This window comes from Quercus lobata, chromosome 9 (genome assembly GCF_001633185.2).
Source record: "Quercus lobata isolate SW786 chromosome 9, ValleyOak3.0 Primary Assembly, whole genome shotgun sequence".
In the NCBI taxonomy this organism is placed as follows: Eukaryota; Viridiplantae; Streptophyta; class Magnoliopsida; order Fagales; family Fagaceae; genus Quercus; species Quercus lobata.
In genome coordinates this window covers 3484784-3497473 of record NC_044912.1, presented here as the reverse complement: position 1 = coordinate 3497473, position 12690 = coordinate 3484784, and the positions used below count along the sequence as shown (strand labels likewise).

Here is a 12690-nt window from a genome sequence, read left to right as displayed (position 1 = left end):
TATAACATCAATAAAAATCCAACTATGCATTCCAAACTAGTTTAGTCTACAAGCCTAATACGTCTCAATTCCCACCAATTTTAACTAAATATAGATTTGAGACCTGTTGTTCTGATCTAAAATAGTTATAGGATTTGCAATATTCAAGCTTTACAATCAATTTGAGCATAAATAAGGTAAATTACAGTAAGAAGAAGAAGAAAAGGGAGGGAGTGGGGTGGGGAAAAAATTATGTAAAAGAAATTTTTTTTTTTGTACTATAATAACATGCTTTTGCCAATTTGTGAAACTTGTTCCATGGGCAAACAGAAATGTTTTTACATTTTAGCCAAATAAATAAATAAGCTTGAACAATAGTCTCTAAATCCAATCTGAAGGACTTTTAAGGATTTAACAAAGGCCACAACAGCACATACTGGCTTCCCAACTAGATGATATGCTCCAAGATAGACATAGGCTCCTCTATGTTGCTAGCTGATTCCTCCAGTGATATAAAGCAACTTCTACATTAGCCTGATATACTGGTTTATATTTAGAAGAAAGATATTAATAATATAATGGTTAGGCCATAACTATCAAGTAGGCTCGTCCCTGGAAGAAAATTACTGAACTTGATGAAGCTTTCAAAAGTATTTGTAGACTGTTTAATTGTAAGTACATATTCTAGAATGAAGACTGAATTAATGCTTATCTGATCATATTGCGTGATTGATATAAAAAAAAAAAAAGTAATAGCTTTTAAGCTTGTCCACAATTCTCAACTCAAACTCTAATATAGGTTAACTCAAATAAACTATACATGAGAGAAATGTGAGAAAGGGACCTGAAAGTATAGCTTGTAGGTGATAGCAGTTGGCTCAATTGAACTTCACTTCATCCTAATATCTGAAACCATAGAAATCATATCTGATAAGGACTAGAACCCGCCAAAAAACAAAAAGATCCAGGCTATATTGTCATTATGAAACAAGATGGAAGGATATCTCACACTAACACATTTACAAATCATCATAATATATAAATTCATTACAACATACCAGGTTTTTTATCCAAAAAAAAAAGAGTCAGATTCACAGAGATGCTTGTGCACATCAGATAGCAGTAGCCTCAATTAAAATTCATGCTATGAAAATCCTCCTTCCTATTTTGCAGTCAATCAATGTTTGAAAAGAAAATTGGCATCATCAGCTGCAGACATGTCAATTATGATTTGTATATATGTAAAAAACTTATTTAGTATGGTACTATAATTAAAAAAAGAAAAGAATTAATTATTGACTCATTCCTAATGAGTGTAATTAAAGTTGCTTCTTGAGTGTTTTTGAAGGCATGGCTCAAATGATTCTAAAGTATGAACATGTTAAATGTTCAAGACTAAACACTAAAATTAATGCTTATTTGATGCAATAGCTAGATTTATAAAAACTCATACTTCCAAAGTTTTCTTGACAATGTGTCATTTATTTATACCCTCAACGGTTACAGACAGTTATTAGCAGTTGTTCATCCACGTGTCTGTCTATCTTTAGGCTTGAATGAAACTTGCCATGATGTCAAGTGCTGCTTGTAACTTCTGCAACTACATCACCGCCGCTTGTTTTTATTTTCTACACTATTAAATGGATTAATGACTTCCATAGGAACTGCCGCATCTGCTTCCCATATCTTTCTCTATGCTCTCATGCTTTTACTGGTGTAATCTCCTTGTTGTGCCGCTTGTCGCATTCTTAGCAGCTTAGGAAAATTTTAATTTATTACCAACGGAACCCTCATAAGTATTGACACGGCTATTGCTACATTGTGCAATTGATTGGTTGAACTCTTCCACATCTTCCTCGTATACCAAACTGACCCCACATTTCTGTGTAACCCAGGATGGGTTAGTGGTCTCAAATACAATCTCAATCTGATTGCGTTCTCCATTCCAACCAGTAGCAAACCAATCATCACGAGATAGATACAATAGACAAATGTGGTCTGCACCTAATTCCATCCGAAAGAAAATTTCAGGTGCACAGTGACTGTGAGGCATATCACCAAGGGCTATCACACGAGCTCTAAGACCAGATGTTTTGCCATGCTCCTCAGCATTAGCAATAATAGGTGAATATGATGCATACAAACAAGCACAGAGAGCAAATCCCATCCATCTACTATTACACCAATTTGGAGGCAGCATTATGCTTACTGAATTTGCTGCACTTCGATAAGTTAACCACTGTGGAATTTTAGATCCAGGAATAATTAACTGAAATTCAGTTCTAGATCCACCCTCCTTACTTTTGGTATTAGTTTCAAATCCAGTTTTTCGACAAAGGAGTCCCTGTACCGAAAAAACACATGATTATAATATTCCACTTAACAATACACTAGAGAGGTCAAGAGCTTTATAGATCAACTGGGGCTTTTTGGTGTTTCTAATGAAAATTTATGGGCTTAAAATCCCACTCCTCCAACTATCAAATTATCAAAACAGAAAAATCAAAAAAGAGACAGAGACAGAGAGTACCTGTAGGTAATGGTTCAATAATGTAAATGCCACTTCACCTTTGCTCTCATCATACTGACAACCGAAGAGGGAGTGAGGTTGTAACGAACTGCTCATCTTGGATAGTGCTGGTGATGGTTCTAGGGAATAACAACCTCTAGCATTTATATATCTCACAGTTGGTGGAAGCTTTGGCAATGATCGAAGCTGATCCCAGTGGCACAAATCAAGAGTTTCCAGTTTCATAAGTTGACTGATGCTTGCAGGCAGTGTGACACATTTGGTCGAACTTAGTGTTAAATTTTTTAGCGAGGATAAGCAACCAATACCTGTACTAGGCCCTATTCCTTCAAGACAAGGCAACCTAACATTAAAGAACTTTTTCCCTAATGGCTGTCTTAATCCAATTCCACTCAAATCAAGTTCTTTCAAACAATTTATTTTCCACAGGTTCTCAGGCAACTCAACAATTTGTGAGCATCCGGAAAGAACGAGTTTTTCAAGAGACCTCAAACCATCCATTTTTCTTGGAAGACGTTCAATATTTTTACAATTTCTTAGATCTAATACAGTAAGGGCAGTCAAACACCCAATTGATGAGGGTAGTTTCTCAATAGCAGTACCACTCAAATCAAGTTCTGATAGGCTTTTCAATATTCCCTCAAATTCTGGAACCTTCCTGAATTTTGTACAGCCACAAAGCCTTAGAGTTGTAAGAGACTCCATTTTAGTAGTCATTCTTGGAAGATTGATAAGTGAGTGACAGTGCTCCAATTCTAAAATAAAAAGCCTGCTTAGTTTCCCAAGAGAAGGGTGGATCTCAACCAAATTACTACACCAACTAAGATATAATTTCTCAAGACTCGGAACCCCTTTGAAGTTAGGTGTCTGGATAAGGTTTTCGGAATGTCTGAGATCGATGCATTTTAACCTGTCCAAATTCTGATAAAAAGGAAAACTTGCATTAATCACATAATTTATTTTAATAAGACATCCTCAAAAAATTGGAGGTACGGCTGCCTACCACAGTCTTTACCAAATCCTGCAAAAGTAGGAGCTTTGTGTACTAGGTACAACATTTAAAGTAATTTTAAAATGACAAAAGTAAACTCAAATACAAAACGAGTTTGTTGATGCTACTCCTAAAGAAAAGAAGAAATATAAAAAGAACAAAATTACCTTCACTCCGCCCCAAAGATACTTGATGTGGCTAAACGGTAAATTAAGTTCGACAAGCTCTTTCGGTCTGAAACTGGATGGCAAACATTTTGAACCATAATTAAACCATTCAAGAAATCTTAGGTCATTAGAAAGATGGCTGAGACCATTTGGCATATCCTCATTATCAATTATAAGCAATCTAAGATTGATCATCTTTGAAAAAGGTTTAGAAAAGGCTTCAATGCTCTGGTATTCTCTTTCCAGTTGAGAAGGCTTTAGTACTATGGCTTGGATTGCTTCTGTTGCCTAAGAATCAAAAGAGAAAGGATCAGTAAATTTCACAACAGAAGATAAGAAGACCATAAATACTCAAGTGTATACTGTATTAAAGGAAATAAAAATAGCGAGATCCTGAATTTTTCTGATATGTAACCTCCTCTTAACAATTGGTGGAATCAAGTAGGTTAAGGTGGGAAATTTCTCCAATTAGCCCTTTTGGGAAACAATTTAATTTTTGCATTTTCTTCCCTCAACCAAAAAAAAAAAGCCTCCAATATTCAGCCAAATAATTTTTTATTTATTTTAAAAAGCCCCTTGAATGGTGGACCAAACTTCAAATCATATACTATATAATAAAAATTGGATCTTAGAGGCCATGATTGCATCAAGTGGCTATCTTCTCTATGCAACATTATCAAATTGATTTATCTTATTAATTGTTATGATACTTGTTAGTATATTTAAAACCTAACAGTTTAATTTATTAAAACTCTGTTCATAGAAATAAAAAATTATACTCTAACTAAAATTCTATTTATCTTAATATTTGTTAGGGTGGTATAATTTAGGTAACACTCTATTATCTAAGTTTCAAGAAACTTAAAATATGCTTCAACTAAAATTATATTACCAAAAATTTTAAGAAATTTATAATAAATTTTAATATTTATTTCAATAATTTTAATCATATATCATAGTTTTTTATTTATTTATTGTAATGTAATAAAACTTCGACAATACATATTGTCCTCAAGTCAAGTGGCCATATGTGTGTATATTATTATAGTTACTTTGAGTTTCAAGTGGTTCACTAATTATTATGATAGTTTTAATAATATTTGTAGATTTTGTTTTTACATAAAATTTGAAATTAATATGTGCATCGCACATGCATACCACTAGTTTAACAATAAAAAATAGACTAACTTGCAAAATACCAGTTAAGAGTCAATGGATAAATAAAAAATTAGGAGTTTGTTTTTTTAAGGAATAAGAGGAGAATATATATTAAGAGTAAGACAAATTTAAAAATTTACTTAAGAATGGATCACCCCTCAAATAAGATCGGCAGTATCCTCCAACCAAACTTTGTTTGTACTAGAATTATGAATAAAAATCCTTTGTTCCATTTTTTGTATTTCATTTTACACTCCATCAATCACAATTTGTCACATATTATTTTTTGTTTTCTTATAAAATAACCAAAGTTTTTAAAAAAATCACACATGGAAACTTGTATTTGGTATGGCATAAAGTAGAGCACAAAAGGAGGAGAAAATATTTTGTATCAAATGATATCATGTCAGCGGTATTAAAATCCAATAAGTGTGAGATATGTCAGCAAAAAATAACTACCCTACTAACAAATGAAAGACGTGTTAGCGGGTAGTTATTTTTATACACGTCTTTCATTTATTGGGTTTTGAATTTCGATATAAATGACGCGAATACAAAATACTTTTTCCAAAATGAGGGATAAGGGATTTCTATTTCTAAAATTACAAGCCTATAATCTACAAGATGCAATATTAGCATCGTGTTTAACAGTACTGAACCTGAACCTACAGCTTTGAAAATGACGCAATAATCTCTTTATCTCTTCTAGTAAACGACCAACAATTAAGGGTCCTATTAGTTAATAATAATTCGGATTCTAAAAAAAAAGAACCTAAAAAATCGTTGTACAACATGTCAACAAGTGTTAAAGTATTCTTCTTAATTTCACCTTTAAATTCATAGACTAAGATTGTTTTTTATTTATTTTTTGAGAAAAACCATACATTAAAATTAGGAAGGTGCAATTCTACCTTCTAGAAATTCATGACCAAGGGAAAAAGGAAAACAATCTAAAAAAAAAACGAAAAGATGAAATTACAACATTATTTTTAAAGTGATGACAAAAAATATAGCCTTTTGTTTTAGTTAGTAATCAAGAGATGAAAAATTGGTTGATTACATCAAGAAAGATGAATTCAAATTATATATATAATAATCACACAATCACATTATGTTTTCAAAATATAAGATCTAATTATAGACAATATACTACATGTTAAATGAAAGTTTGTATGTTATATTTTATTATCAAAGTACCTAGGCAACTACATATCTGTTGGATGGTTTTTTATTTTTAAGAACAAATTTTTTGACTGAAATTGTGTTAATATACCAACTAAATATTGTTTGCTGAAATAAAATTCTAGCTTTGTCATCATTCTTACCGTTCCTCTCGTCAATACATGAAACAAATCCTTATAAAGCCATATCCTGCTGCACTTTCCAGGCTCTCCACGAGATTCTCGATGAACAATTTCTCTACCCATATCTTGTAGTAGATCATGCATCCACAACTTCTTTCCTTCTATGGTCAAGAGAGATTTATTCACTAGAACACTTACACCAATTCTCGCATGAAAACCACAATTCTCTAATATTTCAATTACTCGATCTTTCATCTCACCTCTAAAGAAACATGCAATATCCAAGAATATCTCTTTCCACATTTCCTCAAGTCCATCATAACTTACTTTAAGTATATCAAATATTTCTCTTTTAGGAATTTTTTTAAAGTTGTCCAACGCACTTTGCCATTCATCCATTGTTCTTCCAATCAAAAAGGAACCCAAAGTAACAAGAGCTAATGGAAGGCCTTTAGCATAGTACACAACATCCTGAGAGAGCTTTGTATAACCTTCTTTGGGTTGCTCATTTTTGAAGGCTTTCAAACAAAAAAGTTTTAAAGCATCATCAGTGTTTAGTGCATTAGGCTTATATATTTCATGCACTCCATGCTGAACCAACAAATGTTCATCTCTAGTTGTTATTATGATCCAACTTCCCAATCCAAACCAACTATGCTCTCCAGCCAAGTTTTGTAACTGGTCCAATTGGTCAACATCATCTAGAACAACTAGAACTTTTTTATAACAAAGCCTATTCTTGATCATGTCAACTCCTTGATAAACGTTCCTTATCTTTATATTTCTTTCCTCCAAAATTTCTTCAAGAAGTTGTTGTTGTAATAGATGCAAATCACCTTTTTTTGATACTTCTCTAATATTAGCAATAAATATAGAACCTTCAAAATGCTTATGGAACATCTTACAAATAACTCTAGCAAGAGTTGTCTTTCCCAAACCTCCCAAGCCACAAATCCCAATCATGCAAAAATTGTTCCCAAGACCTAAATACAAATTAATCAATTTCTCCACTGAAGAATTTATTCCAACCAAGTCATTAGTAATGCATGAGAAACTTGAACTCAATTTATGCAATATCACTTCCACAATATGTTGGATAAATATTGACTCCTGCCTGTGGAAAAGATAGAATAATAATTACGTGATTGTCCAAACCAAACTTAAACCCTCAGGGATGGAACAAAAATACTAGGCAATAATACTCCTTGGTCAAACAAATATGAAGTCATTAGCTCAAGCAATGGGATAGAACTACCCATATAAGAATTGTAAGATGATATCAGATATACATAGTTTTTGTTATATTGAATTGAAAGATACTCGTCGAATTTCGTTAATAACTTGTAGACAATTGTTGTTCGGTTGTTCCTTCCTAAGACAATGGGCCTTCCTATTCATAGAACCAAAAAGAAAAATGAAAAAGCATAAAAGAGGGAGAGAAACAGGGGATACCAGTAGCTGCAAAAACAGGGGAACAGCAAGTATTTACCGTTGGTTAGGTTAGCAATGATATTAGCCCTTTACCAAAACCAAAAATAGAAAAAAGAAGAAGGTAGAAACTCCAATTAATTTTACAGCATACTCATTTGAAATTTTGTTGTTGATTAAAGTTTTACTCTCTCTCTCTCTCATAGGATTGGATATTGGAGTTGGAGGAAGAAGAAAAGGGGAAAGGATATTGTGGATAAATTTGACCGGAAACAACAAAATCGATTAATTTGGAGAGAACTTTAACCGTTTCGTTTTAGTCCAAATTTTAGGGATAGAGTTTCAACCTATAGCGTCTGTTTTTAATGATTGTACTATTTACCATTAGACCAAGACATCAACCGGTTTTTCATGTAAGTAGGGATTGAACCACATATCTCTTACTATTAGAGTTTTTACCAGTTGAGCTAATAGTTTCAACCTATAGCGTCCGTTTCTAATGATTGTGCTCTTTACCATTAGACCAAAACACCAATCGGTTTTTCATGTAGACAAAGATTAAACCACAGATCTCTTACTATTAGAGGTTTTACCAGTTGAGCTAACTGAAACCCACAACCATTCATTCTCCCTTGTGTACGTGTTTTTTTCTTAAAAGAATAATAATACAAAACAAGCAATCAAACTTTCGTGGATTATAATGTGAAATAGCCAAACCACAAAGGGTAAATTGTAATTTATCTAAAAAATATAATAAAGATAATAAACAATGCTAACAGATTTGTACGTTTTTAGACCCATAAACACAAGTTGTTTAACCTAGTTATTTAGCCAAGTGATTACTTAAATAAATTATTCAGATCTAGGTTAACACAATAAAATTATATCATGTAAATAATGCGAAAATATAAAGAACACAACGATATGATAACCTAGGAAAACCTAACCGGTAAAAAACCTGGAGATGATTTAACCTAGTTATTCTCAAAGTAAAAACAGATCCACTATGAAAGAATTGAAGTTTGTACAATAAGACTTAGACCACTAACATCCTATTGCTACCTCGAGTAGAAAACTTACTACTACGACCACGTAATAACTCCGAGTCTATGGACTATTTCTTTCTTTGATCCACTGCAACCACAAGTTCTCATACTTGTGACTTTGAAACTCCACTCAAAGGTTTCACATCTTCTTTAAAGTTCTTTATGCAGCAACTAAAGAGATCACCCAAGTTCTTGACATGAATTTAAGTGTGTGTATGAAGATAAACACCTCTAGATGTCACAAAAGATTCAACACACAACTTACCAAAGACTTCTAAAACGTAGCTAGGGTTTTTCCTTTTATACTTGGAGTAAAACATAAAACCCTATATGTCAAACGGGCTTGGCTAAATTGGAATTTCTGCAGAAAAATCAATTTGCACATGGTTTGTTCGATCGAGTTTAATTTTCGATCGATCGAGCCTTGCAGATTAAGTCTAATAATTTCTACAATCACTCGATTCCAATTTTACAATTAAACACACTTTGAGCAAGTCTAAAACTAGACTCTATGTTTTGATCATGGTTTGCCAACTCAATACAAATTGAAGTTCTAATACATTAGATCCTAAAGTCTTAGAACCTAACAAGATTTATAATTTATATAAAGTTATGTTCTTGAATAGTGTAGGTCCTTTTAATTGCAAGGGTCTCAAATGAAATTATAAAAAGAAAACTCTAACTTTTACTTTAAAGAGAGATAGAGAGAGTAAGGGCGGCCCAAAACAGTTTAAGGCTTAAGGCTTAATGTGAAGATTTTGGTCTGTAATAGAGAAGCATGACTCCACTGCCTCTGATCTGGTTCAGCCTTTTGGCGACAGACAAGATGATGTTCAACATTTGGTTTGGGTCCCTCCTCCTTCGGGTCTATGCAAGATTAATGTAGATGGTGCTTTTTTTCCCACAAAGAAGTTGGCTGGCATTGGTGTGGTCATTAGAGATCAGCAAGGCAGATTGTTGGCTGCATTATGCAGGAAAATTAGAGCTCAAATGGGGGTACTTGAAGTTGAAGCAAAGGCATATGAAGCTGGTGTTTTGCTGGCAAGACATCTGGGGTTGAAGAATGGAGTGTTGGAAGGAGATTCTTTGATTGTTTCTAATACCCTCAAGCAGGTTTCATGGCCTCCTACTTCGGTTGCAGCTAATGTGGAAGGAATTTATGTTTTGAGTTTGGATGTTGGGGTTGTTGGTTATTCTCATGTGCAAAGGACTGGTAATAAGCCAGCCCACATTCTAGCATGACAAGTTCAAAGCTTTGTCAATGATGTAATTTGGATTGAAGAGATTTCTTCTTGTATTCAGCAAGCTCTTATCCATGATGTACTTGGTTCTTGATGCTTAATAATATTTTAGTGTGTGTTTTTATCCCAAAAAAAAAAAAAAAAAAAAAAAAGATTTATTTTTTATTTCAAATCTAATTCTTACTTTTTAATATGACTAATTCCCCTATAATAAGCTAATGATACTATGAATTTTACTATATAGATTTTACAAATCAATGACGTGTCATCAATATATATATATATATATATTTTTAAGTTATTCAAACATTCATTTATTATATTATTTAAGTGGCACTAACCATATTCCTACCATATCAATTTGTAAGTTTTTTGTCATACAATTTATAGTAGCTTTAGCATTTTTAATTCGCATAATGATGATTTGGTTGTATTTTTATTATTATTATTTTTTTTTTTTTTTGTGGAGAAAATATTAAAGTTACTACAAATTTTATTACAAAAAACTAACAAACTAATGTGGCAATGAGGTGATACTTCAACAAAAGAATAATTGATATATCAAATTATAAGACCTATCTAGTAAAACTTGTAATAAACTGGCATAATTCTAAAACAAACAAAACAAAACAAAACAAAACAAAACCTTACTGCCCTATATTTTGGGCCTTTCTCTGTTAGGGGGCATGAAAGACAGAGAGACTGGGAAAGTATAAGCACCTCCTACACGGAGTCCTAGAATATAACAACATAATTTTAACTAGTATATGTAACATCTCAATCCATGCATATTATCATACATTAATGGCTATTTATATGCTTCATGGTTTGTGAAAGATCGTTTATATATTAATATTGTACTAGTTATTTATATACTTCATGGTATATGAAAATATCGTTTATATATTCATAAAAACAAATTTCTCATGGAAATTACCTATCTTGTAAATGCCAACCAGAGAGATTGGCCACTTCTCTCAAAGCAGCCCTCCATGTTTCCACCACCCCCATGTTCTCTTTAAAACATTCTTCATGTTCTTTAAAAGCTTGTCCAAAAGATCCTGTTTGTTTCCGTACATCAGATGGATCCACATCATAGAAAATTGGCAAAATTGTCAATCCTCTATTTTTCATGCATTTAACGATCTCTGCAAGTTCTTTTAAGCACCATGTCGAAGATGCATAGTTTCTTGAGAAAATGACAATAGCAAACCTCGATTCTTTTATTGCTTTCCAGAGCTCTAGTGAAATTGGTTGTCCTCTATCAAGTTCTTCATCGTCCCTAAAGGTCAAAATACCCTTCCGTTGCAAAGCAGCGTATAGATGATCCGTAAAATTTCTACGGGTGTCCAAACCTCTAAAGCTAAGAAACACCTCGTATTTCCTCGTAGGTATTGAAGAAGAAGAAGATGGTGCTCCTTGAGTGCTCATGAAAATTTAAAACTATAATATAGATAGAAAAAGAAAAAAGTTCGTTCAATTAAAACTGAAGAGAAGGAAAGTAAATTAAAGAAGAAAAATACAATTTGATGTGAATTTTTCATTTTGAGGACAAACTGAAAGGAAAATAATAGAAGTGATGAATATGTGACTTACAGATTTGGAAATCGATATCACAGTAGTAGTGATTGTAATGCTCGGAATCCTCTTGAAACAAAGCCGGATCCAATTCTTTTTAGATATAGGAATGGAATCTGTGCTTTCTTTCTCCGTGTGTTTGTGTTCACAACTTCGTTATCCTCTGTTTTAAGTCAAGTCAACAACTCATCTGCGTCTTAAATGCCAATGAGCATTCTCGTCAGCTCTCTTATGGAAAATACCATTTTAACCCACCAAAAACCTATTTTATCATTTTAACACACCACTTTACGATACTCTGTTCATAATACAATACTCTATTCATAAGATATTCTATTTTTTCCATCATCACATAAAAATAATATATCAACACATTAAAATAATCTAAAATTTTTTTTTACAAATATATATATATATATATATATATATATATACACAAAATACTCTCTCCAATATCAACCGCCACAGCCCACAACCACCGACCACCTTACAAAATCAACCACCGACCACCAATATCAGCCACTGATTAAAAAAAAAAAAAACAAAACAAAACAACTCAAACAAACATTACAACCAATATCAGCCCGTAAACCCAAAAAAAAAAAAAAAACACCACAACATCAACCACCACAACCCGATCTGAGAGCATCCCAAATCTCACACCCACAACCAAATCAACCCACCACCTTCAACCAAAATCAGCCAACCACCATTAGAAACACTGCCACAACCACCAAAAAAGAGAGAGAGAGAGAGAGAGATCGGCAGCTCCAGGCAAGATCGGCGGGCGGCGGCTCCAGGCGAGATCGGCGGCACGGCAGTGGCTTGAACTCACTATTCGACGGCACGGCAGCGGCTTGAAGTCGGCGGAGTAGAGTGAGGACGAGAGAGGAATAGAGTTAGAGAAAAAAAAAATGAAAATGAGGAAAAAATAGGGAGCAAGAGAGATGGAGTCCAGAGAGGAGAGGGAGAGCTGTGCTGCAGACGGAGAGAGAGATCTGATGAGAGGAGAGAGAAAAACTAATTAAATAGCCAAAATATTTTTGGCATTGATGTCCGTATCGTCTCATGTTTGAGACGGTACTGTTGGCAAATATTTTAAAATTTAGAATACCTGATGCTGATGAGGGCTGGTGTTTGGTGTGTGGCCCAGCTTGATGGTAGTGCTTTACTGTTACTTTCTCAATCCATTCATTTATCTTTTTTTACTTTCTTTAAAAAAATATATAAATAAATAAAATGACAGTAATTTCGTGGTGACCAGCATG

The 12690-nt window shown here is 33.3% G+C and overlaps 1 protein-coding gene across 6 annotated transcripts; it reads right to left on the bottom strand.

The window, feature by feature from the left end:
* Window positions 1–234: 234 nt before the first annotated feature.
* LOC115959841 (TMV resistance protein N-like) lies at window positions 235–12425 on the bottom strand. Of its 6 annotated transcripts, none has more exons than XM_031078447.1 (8): window positions 11441–12425; window positions 10782–11287; window positions 6151–7243; window positions 3668–3955; window positions 2510–3430; window positions 1038–2323; window positions 824–885; window positions 235–521 (listed from the first exon to the last, which is right to left on the bottom strand). In XM_031078447.1, the coding sequence occupies exons 2-6, from the start codon at window positions 11273–11275 to the stop codon at window positions 1736–1738; spliced, it is 3384 nt and encodes a 1127-aa protein (XP_030934307.1). In that variant the 5' UTR covers window positions 11276–11287; window positions 11441–12425; the 3' UTR covers window positions 235–521; window positions 824–885; window positions 1038–1735. The 6 variants fall into 6 exon arrangements, with proteins under 6 accessions (XP_030934307.1, XP_030934309.1, XP_030934308.1 ...); XM_031078449.1 differs by having other exon boundaries at window positions 235–513; XM_031078448.1 differs by having other exon boundaries at window positions 235–481.
* Window positions 12426–12690: the final 265 nt, after the last annotated feature.

What these genes read in the sequence shown, in the direction of transcription:
- LOC115959841 (XM_031078447.1), bottom strand. Translation starts at nt 11,275, where the DNA reads ATGAGCACTCAAGGAGCACCATCTTCTTCTTCTTCAATACCTACGAGG. An exon ending in ATCTTTGGGGCGGAGTGAAG is followed by an intron (nt 3,431 to 3,667) that starts GTAATTTTGTTC and finishes CCTTTTTATCAG; the next exon opens with AATTTGGACAGGTTAAAATG. An exon ending in TATTGAACCATTACCTACAG is followed by an intron (nt 2,324 to 2,509) that starts GTACTCTCTGTC and finishes TTTTCGGTACAG; the next exon opens with GGACTCCTTTGTCGAAAAAC.